The 13,348-nt window shown below is 36.3% G+C and overlaps 1 protein-coding gene across 1 annotated transcript; it reads left to right on the plus strand.

Moving 5' to 3' along the window:
- Nucleotides 1-112: 112 nt before the first annotated feature.
- On the plus strand, nucleotides 113-10,249 carry LOC125659538 (mediator of RNA polymerase II transcription subunit 28-like). The gene is made up of 4 exons (XM_048891225.2): nucleotides 113-210; nucleotides 3,343-3,409; nucleotides 4,999-5,111; nucleotides 9,040-10,249. Exons 1-4 carry the CDS (start codon nucleotides 139-141, stop codon nucleotides 9,472-9,474), a joined length of 687 nt encoding a protein of 228 aa, XP_048747182.1. The 5' UTR covers nucleotides 113-138; the 3' UTR covers nucleotides 9,475-10,249.
- Nucleotides 10,250-13,348: the final 3,099 nt, after the last annotated feature.

The raw sequence follows: 13,348 nt of genomic DNA on the forward strand, positions 1-13,348 counted from the left end.
TCTTTCTGTTAAATTACATTGCAATGTTTGTATTACCACAAAAGTGTGTGTGTGTGTGTGTGTGTGGGGGGGGAACAACAAAAATCCCCAATTTATAATATTTTCTGTCGTACTACATTTACCGCATGCCCCTTGAAAATGGCGGCTGTTAAAGAAACCAAAACATCACAGGCACCACATCTTGTCGAAGAATTAGAAGCTTCTTTTCAGGTAAACATAAACACTAAGTAATTATTTGTTTTGGAACCACAGGTAAACGTACACAGTTTAAGACTCCCCATCATGGCCTCAAAACTTAGAATAAAGAGAATCGCTGATCCGGCTGAGGCCTAGTTAGAATAATCTAACTGTGTCTCGGGACAGGCCCTCACCACAGTTAGAATACCTCCCATATACCCGTAATGTAGCAGAAAATTGCGGAATCGCTCCAAAACGATTTTAAACTTATCAAAGAATAAACGCGTACATTTAAAGTTAAATTTATATACAACTAACCTCATTGGTAATTTGTAAGTCCTTAACACTGTAAAAAATCGTATAATAATATTGTAAACTCAACACTTTGAAATGTCACTTTTCTCGATTCGAACTGACTGCCATTTTACCGGAAACTGCCATCGGAACACCCTGCTGCATGCTGTTTTCCAAAAACGAACGCTTACCTAATTTGCAAATAAGAACGGCCCAAGTGGGTCGTTAAGATAACTTTCCAAATGCATATGAGTGATGTGTTACATAATTTTACCGAAACATGCACTGTGTGCAATTTTCATTTTGCTACATTGCAGGTATATAGGACGCATTCTATCGTTAAATCGGGTCCGTAGGACATTATCATTTTAACGATAGAACATTCTATCTAGCTGAGGCCATGAGACCACAGTATTCTTTGGACTCAGCAAGATGAGACATTATAAACTGATGTCACATGTTGTGGCAGGCATCCACTATTTTGAAGTGAGAGTGGTGGGGCTCTAGATGAGACATTATAAACTGATGTCACATGTTGTGGCAGGCGTCCACTATTTTGAAGTGAGAGTGGTGGGGCTCTAGATGAGACATTATAAACTGATGTCACATGTTGTGGCAGGCGTCCACTATTTTGAAGTGAGAGTGGTGGGGCACTAGATGAGACATTATAAACTGATGTCACATGTTGTGGCAGGCGTCCACTATTTTGAAGTGAGAGTGGTGGGGCTCTAGATGAGACATTATAAACTGATGTCACATGTTGTGGCAGGCGTCCACTATTTTGAAGTGAGAGTGGTGGGGCTCTAGATGAGACATTATAAACTGATGTCACATGTTGTGGCAGGCGTCCACTATTTTGAAGTGAGAGTGGTGGGGCTCTAGATGAGACATTATAAACTGATGTCACATGTTGTGGCAGGCGTCCACTATTTTGAAGTGAGAGTGGTGGGGCTCTAGATGAGACATTATAAACTGATGTCACATGTTGTGGCAGGCGTCCACTATTTTGAAGTGAGAGTGGTGGGGCTCTGGATTAGACTGAGACTCTTACAGGTTGGGAACACTTCCACTATAGTGAGATCTAGCTAAAACGCGATTATTCCTCTTTTAGCGAGAAAGTAAACATTACCATACACAGGTGTTTTGGTGTCTTTATTGAAAATAATGGCAAATTCCGTGTAATACAGTACGTCTCTTTACTTCATAGAACCCCAGAAATACCACATAGAACCCCAGAAATGCCCCAAATAACTCGATAAAATAAATGTTAAATGTTTATACAGGTGTATAAAACGTATTTCATCCTCTAATATGATTACGGTGTGACCGTTGGGGCGAGCGCAGCATATCTGAATACATTTTCAAAAAATTTATATTGAAAACAAGGAAAACTGATCTGGTTCACTGTCAATACGTAGGATTACTGTCTTGCTCTTCTTGCCAATGTAGGAACCAGTTTAGCGGGAAATGCAACGAGCGTGTTGTGACGTAGCCTGGTAGTTGTGACGTGACTGTTTACATTTCTTTAGACAATATTTTAAAAAGAAAGGGGGAAGAATATGATTGTCATCCTTTCCTTTCAAATAAGAAAAGTTTGTAATACTTCAAAGATTTTTTTTATTTTTATTTTACGAATCGAACCATCCGCCATTTTGTACGAGGGACTCTGGGATTGGCGTCAAAAAAAATTTCTTGTTAGAGGTTGAGATTTAGCTCGGATTATTTCCCGCGCTCTAGTCATTAGAGCTTGCAGTACGAGCCAGCGCTGTGCGCTGGCTCGCTGCGCTCGCTATTAACTGTTTGCTGTGGCTTCATGGTAAGAGCATTCACTCTGTGACTAATAGGTTGTGGATACAAGCCCTACTACTTTGACCGCCGCCAACTTGAGACACAAAACCATGTAGTGATTTTCCCAATGGCAAAAGTCCACTATTTTGAAGTGAGAGTGGTGGGGCTCTAGATGAGACATTATAAACTGATGTCACATGTTGTGGCAGGCGTCCACTGTTTTGAAGTGAGGGTGTTGGGGCTCTGGATGAGACATTATAAACTGAATCAAGTGTCCCATATTGTGGCAGGTCACAGTCCACGATTTTGAAGTGAGAGTGGTGGGGCTATGGATGAGACATTATAAACTGATGTCACATGTTGTGGCAGGCGTTGGCACAATAAACAACCTTGAGTGCCATGCAAACTTTGTGACAGATACAGGTGTCAAATAAACAATCAAACATTTTCTACCAAAGTTTTACAGTAAATAAAACCACTGAGAACCGGCTGGTATACTTTGCAATGCTTCGAATATTTACCAATTTCAGTTTTTAAAAGGTGTGCAGAAATTTTAAGTTACTTCACTGATTGGAAAGTTTAAATACTTTTGCAGTTCATAACCTTTCCTGAGTTGATTAAAAATGATAATTCAATATTCTGCAGTTGCAGAAAAAGGCCTAACTTGGTCAGTATTTTGTCATTTTACCCTTTCCTCATATGTCTTGGCAGTGATCTGTAGAGCTCCTGTATATCATATAATTAATATAGAAAGCTTGCCACTCCTGGGTTATTTCATGTGAAAGCATGATGGGGTTTATATATTATTTCTAGCCATGTGATTCTCATTGTCTCTGATTCTCTGTATAGGGTTGTTAACAGTTATCTTCAAATAAGAAATTGTGGGTGATGAAATACTATGCAATTTTAGGCCACAAATTATTTTTCAAGATGTGCAATTTATTTTGTGAATTATAAACAAATCTTCAAAATTACTGAAAAAAATTATCTACAGCAAAATTATCTAGAATTATGGAAATTGATCATTTGATCTGACTCCAATCTTAACAATACAATTACATCTTATGTTGATTTTTATTGCAGAACTGTATAGACAGCTTAATATCTCAGGAGTATTTCAATGTGCAGGACTCAGATGAAATTAAAACAGGTAAAGATGTCAAGATGGACAATTTCTTTATGTAGAGTTTTGTGTATCATGTGTATATACTCAATGTTAGTTTTGTTATTAGACGAGACATAAAAGTAAAATGTAGGTCACCTTAATAAATCATGTGACTTGATGGCAATTTGAACCAAAAGGACTAGCCCCAATCCATAAAACTAGTTAAAATTGGATCATGGATTGGTCAATGTTATGAATAATTCTCTTTTTTTTTTCGCTCGTCAAAGACAGGATGTATTATGGTATGGCGTCATCCGTCTGTGTGTCCAGACCTTGTGGGCAGAACACAGACCAAACTGTAAGCTCCAGGATCTTACAACTTGGTACATTTGGTCACCATGATGAAAGGAAGATGTCTATTATTTTTCAAGGTCAAAGTCACAGTATCACTTAGTAGGAAAACCTTGTAGGCAGTATACAGACCGAACTGTTGGGGCTAGGACCGTCAAACTTTGTACACAAACACTTTATGCCAAGTGGAGGATGTCTATTGTTTCTTAAGGTCAAAGGTCAAGGTCATAGTAGCAGGATACAGACCGATTCGTTGAAACAAGGACCATCAAACTTGGTACACATAAATCTTATGCCAAGTGAAAATATTACACAGAGAGTACATGATTTGTCTTGTTTTTATGATGCAAAGAAAGTATGTCACACCCTGATGATTGCTGATACTACTTGAAGCCAAGTTCTACAACTCATGGTGTAAGAAAAACACCCTATATTAGCTTTTCATGGGTGTATTATGTACCATTGGTGGTACTCTTGTTAAAAAGGTGATTGATACCTTGTTTTATTGGGCTGTCCATTTGCATGTAGGCCCTCTTGTTACTGATTATTATGCCCATATTGTTGTAGAATTTTGATTTCTGGGTCCAGAGCAGTGTTATCTACAAGTTTTACAGTGCAGTGTGTTTGAAATTTCTAAAGATCTTCTGAAGAATTAATCATTTATTAGGGTATTATTTGTGTGTTTAATATGAATGCATTGCCTTATGTAATATAGATTTCAGTTGGTTCACACCAGGGGGACAGAGTGGGGCCACAATTGGGTTCAAAGGTTTTACATAGGATATTTTTATAAGGTATATTCTTCTCAAGAACTACAAGGATACGATTTGTCAATGTGCAAGCATCCTCAGGAAGTGCACATTCATGTCATGACACCTGGACCAAAGTCAACTATGAAAACACTTTGAAAAGGTTCTCAAGTTCAGCCACAATCTTACAATTTTCAAAGTGATATACAAGCATCTTTGTGTGGTTTCACACCATGACCATTGACTTGCTGGTCGGACCTTAAAATGGAGCATAATTGGAATTTGATATTATACATTAGAAAATGCAGAGCTCGTGTATGCTAACATTAACCCATGGGCTTTTTGTATATTTAATGTGACATACATAGTACATGTATTAGTCCTCTCTACAAATAGTATTTAGGTCTGGTTCTACTTACTGTGCAAAAGTGGAAAGCAATAAATGAAGGATATAAAAGATATTTTAGATTTCTTTAGGCTAGGATTTGTAGGATTTACTCAGCAAGACTGACATACATTTTTACTATTTTTCAGGAATGGAATTAAGTTTACAGAAGTTTCTGGAGCTAGCAAGGAAGACAGAGGCCTTCTTTCTGCAAAAGCGTTTAATACTTTCCAAACAAAAACCAGAACAGTTCGTTAAAGATGTAAGTTTTAAACTCACTTGTACTAAGATTTCCAAATTTATGATGATATTGTTTGTGTTTCTGTTCATCATTAACTTTGATTCGTTTTCCATAGCCAAATCACCTTTTGGAATTTTTTTAACCTTGTGATTGTGGCAGGATTCAAACTATGCTCAATCTGTTATCATTATTGGAGAAATACAAAAGATATGGAATAAAAAATTCTGAGAACTTGTTGAATAATACAACATTTAACAATAGCAATTCCCATCTCCTTCTAGTGCTCAAATCAGTACATTGTATTTTAATTTTAAAGCTGTTTAGCTTCATGGGGATCAGTTTTACCATCGATAATTGAAATTCTGATTTTCAATTAAATATGAAAAATGATCAAACATTACATGTAACATCTATCACAATATATAATCCAAGGTACATTATGCATATTAACATTGGCAAAACATATTTTAACTTTGAAATAAAATAAAATGTAAAAGGTATTTTAGGTTTACTGGTATTTGGATTTTACCATTACTTATCACACAGTAGCAAATTCTTTCAAAATTTTAAGTTAATTGAATTTTTTTAAAGAAATAATACATATAAGGCTAAGGATCTTATGCTGAATTATAAATCAATCTTTAAACTCATGAGCATGTTCGTTAGGACCCCATTATATGGCAGGTGCCCAATAGTAACCACTCTGTACGTCTGTCAGCACTATCTATGACACACAATAACGTAATAAGTTTCCCTGGGAAAATTTTCTTAAATTTTATACATAATATTTGGATAAGGCAGCATGAGCAGAGGAAGACCCTTTCAATTTGCAGATATATTGACTGTTGTTACAGAGTTATGGGACATAGCATGTTTTAATATCAGTAAGGAAATAGCACTTTCTATGGCATGCAGTAACTTGAGATTACTTGAAAAGATTTTCATAGCACCTGGTATTTGATAAAAGGTAATGCTTGGATTAGAAAGAGGAAGACTCCTTTTGATTTTCAAATTTACCAGCTTTTTTAGGTCACCTGAGTTTACTCAAGTTACCTATTGCAATTGATTGTTGTCCGTCGACTTGCAACATACGTTAACAATTGAACATTTTTAACTTCTTGATAACTACTATTCCATTTCTTTTCAAATTTGGTATGAAGCATCTTTTGGACAAGGGGGACATAAATTGTAAATTTGAGGATCCCAGCACCCCTGGGCTCTGGCAAAACTGCCCAAAATTGACCAATTTTCAAAAATCTTTTCGTTAAGAATCGCACACGTGTAAGAAAAACTAAACGCATAGAAATGTTGAGCAGGAAGGCTTCTACCAAAATTGTAAATTTCATGATCACAGGCATAGGAGTTCTGACCCCAGGGTGGGACTAAACTTTGTACAGTGAAACTTCTCTAAACCGGCCGGCTCTCGGACCGGAAAAAACGGTCGGTTTGGAGGGGTGGCCGGTATACCGAGAATTTAGCAATTATAGATGTTTTATCTCAATATTCACAAAGTAGGTACTGTTCACTTTGATCTGGTGATCTATGATCAATTATTGGTGGATATTAAATTAGTCCGCTTGTACCTAAAGATAATTATGAACTACAAGAAATATTCTTGCTGAAATCATCTAATTTTAAACTGAAAATCTATAACAGGATACATAAAGAGAACACAGAGGCCTATTATTGGAATTCCTCTTACCTATAAAAACTATGTTTACATTCATCGCTTATGTCATTAACAATTTTGTTTTGACATTTTTAAAAAGTACAGTTATCTGTAGTAAATATGAAATTGTAATTTGAATATTTCTTTGGAATTTTAAGTCTATGGAAACCAAGAAAATTAATCTATCTTTTAATAATTATCATTAACAGTCATGGGTTTGTTCTTTATTAACTACTGCTTATATCCATATGATAGTATGGTGAAACAATATGATACTGTATTCTTTTATTATGTTCCTAACTGGGTTTTTTTCCACATGTATAGAATTTGGAAGGGTCTCTTGGATTAGCTAAGTGTCAATTAACACCCTTGACAGCACAGGTAAATAGAAATTAAAGAGGCCACTAGTGTTTTTCACACCTCCAGTCCATAATTTCCCACCTGGCCATTGGTCAGTCAATTTGCACAACTGGATGATTTTAATCAACCTCTTGCTGAAATTTTCATGTCTTCAATAAGTGGCCAGTATGTTAAGGGTAAATTACACGTTTGTTCACAAATGTACTTTAAAAAGTGGCCGATGTCCGTTTTTCAGGGGTGGCCGGTTTTGTAAGACTTTCTTTGTAAGGAAATGTTAAGATTTCTGCCGGGACTTTGAAAATCGGCCAATATTCAGGGAGAACCGGTTTTCTGAGGGGCCGGTTTGGAGAAGTTTCACTGTGTATAGTATTTATGTGTAAAACACTTATAAATAACATCTTCTTTAGTGCTATTGATACTAAATAGAAAATAAACAGATATTTATTAAGAGCAGGTAGTCCTTTACCAAAATTGTAAATTTGATGATCCCAGGGTTAGGGGTTTTGGTATTGGGGTGGGGCCAAAATGGTCAGTTATTAAATGTATGAACAATAGACATTTTTAACTTCTTCTTAATAACTGTCATTCCAATTCTTTTCAAATTTGGTATGAAGCATCTTTGGAACAAGAGGGACATAAATTGTAAATTTCAGAATTCCTGCACCCCTGGGGCCTTAGGGGTGGGGCAAAAACTGCCCAAAATTTACCAATTTTCAAAAATCTTCTTCTCTAGAACTGCAGATGTGTAAGAAAAACTAAATGCATAATGATGTAGAGAAGGAAGGCCTCTATCAAAATTATAAATTTCATGATCCCCGGGGTATGGGTTCTGACCCCAGGGTGTTTGCCAAACTTACTATGTGTAAAACACTTAGTATATAGTATTTATGTGTACGTTTCCTGATACTGTATAAAATCTAAATGTATACTTAGGAATAGCAGAAAAGGATGTACAAAATATGGTTACTTTCACAACCCAGGGGTCCAAATTAGTCATATCTATATTATGTAAAACCTTTCATCAGTGTATGCACTTAATTTGAGGGCATTGAATTTTTAAGAACACATCTTCTTTTATACTGTTGCTGAACTTAGATATTCAGAACAGGAAATTTGTACTAGATTTCATAACCCTTGGGAGTAGTGATACTTTTTCACTAGTACTCAGGTGACCGATAAGGCCTGTGGGCCTCTTGTTTTTGTGGGGTTATGGGATTTACTATAAAAAGAATTTCTATACATGTATTAAGACGTTCATTGCAGGACCCATTCTGACTTATCAGTTGTCTATAACTAACTTCCATGATTGTAGGAAAATTCTTTGAAAATCTTCTTCAGAACCACAATAAAATTAACATACAAGATTCCTTATGTAGTATAGGTGGAGAACTATAGCTCTTTGAGAAAATATGGTGACAGATGTGTCCCAATATTTTCTCAAAGCTACAGTTCTGCTGCTGTATGATTGATTGAATATTGTTTAACATCTCTCTCTCGAGAATATTTCGCTCATGGAGATGTCACCACTGCTGCAAAATTTAGGCCTATGCTCGGCACACATGGACTTCGAGCAGGGAGGGATCTTTATCGAGCTGCTCCTGCTGTGACACAGGACCTCGGTTTTTGCGGTCTCATCCGAAGGATCGCCCCATTTAGCTGCCTCTTACGACAAGCAAGGGTGTACTGAGGACCTATTCTAACCCTGATCTTTAATTTTTCTTACATCATACTCTATGTGGCCATGGTGAATCATTATTGGAGTGCATGTTTTTTTTTTTGTTTAGGAAAATAAAACTGTTCAGATGAGTGATATGGCCCTTGGGTCTCTTGTTGCTATTGTTGCCTCATGTCGCACTTTTTCCCTGCACTTTTTTCGTATATTTCTTTGTACATTAAGGCAAAACTTATGTACTTTTGTAGGAAACAGAGGATTTACGAGCAGAACTAGAAAGAAAGGATGTTATGATAAAAAAGCACCAAGAAAGATTGCAAAAATGGCAGGCATTGTTAAATTCAGTAAACAAAGGTCCTGGATCGTTTTATACCTCCCAAACACAACAGCAATTGTCAGGTCCCTCGGGAGCACAGCAATACCCCTCGCACTCTGTCCCCTCAGGAACATTCACAGGAAGTGGGGGAATGCCCGGACAAACTCACATGGGCCTGTCTTCTTCCTCAATGTCAGGGGGACAGTACTCACAGCCCGGACAGCAGCAATCCTCTCATATGATGATGTCTCGACAGGTTCATTCCTCCGGTGTTCATCAGCAACAACCACCTCCTGCTTATCCCCAGGGACCTCTTCAGTATCTGGAACAGAGCATGTCCAATATTGGGATGCCACCCCGGACATAATACAAGGACTGATCATGTTCATGTGTGCTTGTTTTTAAATATTCATTAATGAACACATTTGTAGTCATGTAGTCAATCATGGTGTATATATTATATTTATATCTTGTTTATATGTGCTACATTACAAATTGAGAGAATTGGTAAATACTGTATAATAAATATGGTTTGATATGTTCCATTGTGGTTGATGGTAAAGGTATTACATGTAATCCAAGCTGAAAAAATCCTAAGCACAGTAAAGTTAAAGGGATTTCCTGTATGGCGGTCAAATGGGTTCGATCGCCAGTGGACAGATAGCTCAGTTGGCAGAGCACCTGACTAGAGATTTAGGGGATCCGGGTTCAAATTCCGGTCTGATCTGTTACATTTACTCCCTTCACGTAACATTTTGTATCTCAGACCAGCCCCTGGAACTGAGAGGTGAAAATGCCTGCCAGGGGATAAAGATCTTGGGGGGGGGGGGGGGGGGGGGGGGGGTGGGGGGATGTGGCGGTCAGACTAGTTTGATAGCTGTTGACCAGATAGCTCAGTTTATAGAGCACCTGACTGAAGATTCGCTAATATGTATATGAAATATGATAGCTCAGTTTATAGAGCACCTGACTGAAGATTCGCTAATATGTATATGAAATATGATAGCTCAGTTTATAGAGCACCTGACTGAAGATTCGCTAATATGTATATGAAATATGCTAGCATAAGGGGACACAGTTCATGTCCTCATTTATTTGAAAATATGAAATGAAAATTATTTTCTATTAAAGCAGGATGCTGATGCTGTTTTGGAGTTAAAATTTAAATGGGATGCAAACTCACCCCTCCCTGGATCCAATTATGAGCTTATAATGTAACCCATATGTATAGTACAGTGTCACCTCGTTATATTGCCACCCCTGCATACTGCCATCGAAATGGGTAGAACGAATTTCCGCTTAAAAAATCTCTCGATATGTACATAATTGGTTTGTCTGGTGATTTAAATTATAATATTCAGATACCAAAAATTAAAGCGTTGATATGCCAGTGGAATAGAATACTCACTCCCATTGGTCAAGTCACAGTCACAAAAACGCTGCTTTTACTCAGGTTAAACCATCTGTTTATTACACTACCAAATCCAGATAAAGATGTCGTGTCTTTTCTGAATAACTGGTTTTTAAAAAAAATTATATGGAATTCAAAGATTGACAAGGTCAAGAGACAAATTCGATTAAAAGATTAACAGTCACAAACCATGGGTGGATATTTTTTTGGCAGTCCATGGCAATGAGGTGGTAAAAAAAAAATAGATTTTGGAGATGAATATATTTATACTGTTATAAACCATAGCAATTATTTTTGGCATGATGTTTTTCAATTATATGGTTACCAATGATGCGAGCAATGGATGATAAATATTCCATGCAAAACTCAGTTCTGTTCCAGTATTGCATAATACAAGTATGTGTGTTGGTAATAAAGGCATTTATGTTAAAACATGGTATCAACATGGTGTGAAAATAATTGGAGACTTTTTAGATGAAGATGGAAATTTTTATTACTGCAAGATTATTCACAAACATTTAGACTAGCAAATGTATGTACAATGCAATACAACAGTATTACCAGTACTATATCTAAGTTTTTAAAGACTTTGTCTGTTAAGATATAAGATGTTTAAAAAAAAATTGTTCACCATTTATTCCTTTTTACTTTGAATTTATACTGTTGAATGAAAAATGTTCCAAAGGGTAATATGATATGATAAATAGTAATGATCTCATACCCAAATCAATTCAAAAATGGAACACTGAATTATCTATACATTTAGAAGGCAATATTTCTGTCAAAGAGTTGTTTAAAGTTTGTTTTAAAACAAGTATTGATACCCAAGTTCAGAGGTTGCAGTACCGAATTCTTTACAAGCTTCTTCCTACGAAATATTACCTCAAGAAAATCAGTATCACTTCAGATGACTGTTGTTCATTTTGTAAAGAAAATGTAGAAACAATACAACTCATGTTTATATCTTGTTCTGATACTCTATCACTTTGGAATAATCTTAGCATGCATATTTTCAGAAAAACATCAAAAAGAATTGGTTTTAATTTTACGAATGTTATTTTTGGTGAAACGCCTCTCGGGTTGTGTAATAAAGTTGTTAGTTTCATAATTCTGTATACCAAACAATATATTTTCAATTGTTCAAAACAAAACAAAACTCCTCATATTACTGGGCTGATACATTATCTTTTTTTCATATATAAAGTTGAAAAATTTGTAGCAATTAAATCATGTGAAGTTTTGAAATTTGACAGACTTTGGGAAAACTATTTTTGATCTGTAACCTAGAATAAGAAGTATTCAACCAATAATGCTGTATGATAGTAGCGTGAAAGAGTGTGAGAATGTATAAAATGATTAATATGTAACTTCATAATACTATTGCTGATGATTATGTGAATATGGAAAAAGAATAAATAAGAAAAAAAAGTGTTTTACACATAAACACTATATATAACAAGTTCGGTCCCGCCCTGGGGTCAGAACCCCTACCCCGGAGATCATGAAATTTACAATTTTGGAAGAGGCATTCCTGCTCTACATCGATCACCATGAATTTATTAGCCGAGTTGCAACAAAGTTGAACTCGGCTATTGGTTTGGTGATGCGGGCGGGCGTGTTGGCGGGTGGGCGGTTGGACGTCAACAATTGGTTTCCGGATGATAACTCAAAAAGTTTACAATCTAATCAAATGAAACTTTGATATATTGTTGGGTACCAGGTAAGGAAGACCCCTATTGATTTTGGAGAAAAATTGTCAAAGGTCAAGGTCACAGTGACCGAAAATACAATGAAAATTTCAGAAAAATTTGGTTTCCGGATGATAACTCAGAAAGTTTAAATCCGAATCAAATGATACTTAAAGATATTGTTATGTACCAGGTAAGGAAGACCCCTATTGATTTTGGAGAAAATGGGTCCAAGGTCAAGGTCACAGTGACTGAAAATAGATTTAAAATTTTAAAAAAAAATTAGTTTCCGGAGAATAACTTGAAAATTTTTAATTTGAATCAAATGAAACTTGGTTATATTGTTGGATACCAGCAAAGCAAGGCCCCTATTGATTCTGGAGAAAAAAGGTCAAAAGTCAAGGTCAGTGACCAAAAATAGATTGAAAACTTCAGACAAATATGGTATCTGGACAGTAACTTGAAAAGTTTAAAACTGAAATTAGTTCTTCACAATTATAAATATGCCACATCATTCCTGACTTTACAATGTATCCCATGCAACTCGGCTTATGCACCCCTGGGTGCATATTTTTTATTTTTTTTTTACACGTGCAGTTCTAGAGAAGATTTTTGAAAATTGGTCATTTTTGGACAGTTTTCCCTGCCCCCAAGGCCCTTGGGGTGCAGTAATTCTGAAATTTACAATTGATGTCCCCCTTGATCCAAGATGCTTTATACCAAATTTGAAAAGAATTGGTATAGTAGTTATCAAGAAAAAGTTAAAAATGTCTATTGTTCACACATTTAATAACGGACCAGTTTGGTCCCACCCCAATACCAAAACCCCTACCCCTGGGATCATCAAATTTACAATTTTGGTAAAGGACTACATGTTCTTTCTAAATATCAATTTAGTTTCAATATAGTATCAACAGCACTAAAGAAGATGTTATTTTTGGCCCCACCCTGGGGTCAGAACCCCTACCCCAGGGATAATAAAATTTACAATCTTGGTAGAGGCCTTCCTGCTCTACATCACCATGCATTTAGTTTTTCTTACACGTGTGCATTCTTCAGAAGAAGATTTTTGAAAATTTGTCAATTTTGGGCAGTTTTTTCCCCGCCCCTAAGGCCCCGGGGGTGCTGGAGTCCTGAAATTT

Source organism: Ostrea edulis, chromosome 9 (assembly GCF_947568905.1).
Source record: "Ostrea edulis chromosome 9, xbOstEdul1.1, whole genome shotgun sequence".
NCBI classification, from domain to species: domain Eukaryota; kingdom Metazoa; phylum Mollusca; class Bivalvia; order Ostreida; family Ostreidae; genus Ostrea; species Ostrea edulis.

Excerpts from the sequence above, each read along its gene's own strand:
- LOC125659538 (XM_048891225.2), top strand. The coding sequence starts at position 139 with ATGGCGGCTGTTAAAGAAACCAAAACATCACAGGCACCACATCTTGTC. Across the intron at positions 211-3,342 it reads AATTAGAAGCTTCTTTTCAG|AACTGTATAGACAGCTTAAT; the intron begins GTAAACATAAAC and ends TTTTTATTGCAG. Across the intron at positions 5,112-9,039 it reads CAGAACAGTTCGTTAAAGAT|GAAACAGAGGATTTACGAGC; the intron begins GTAAGTTTTAAA and ends GTACTTTTGTAG.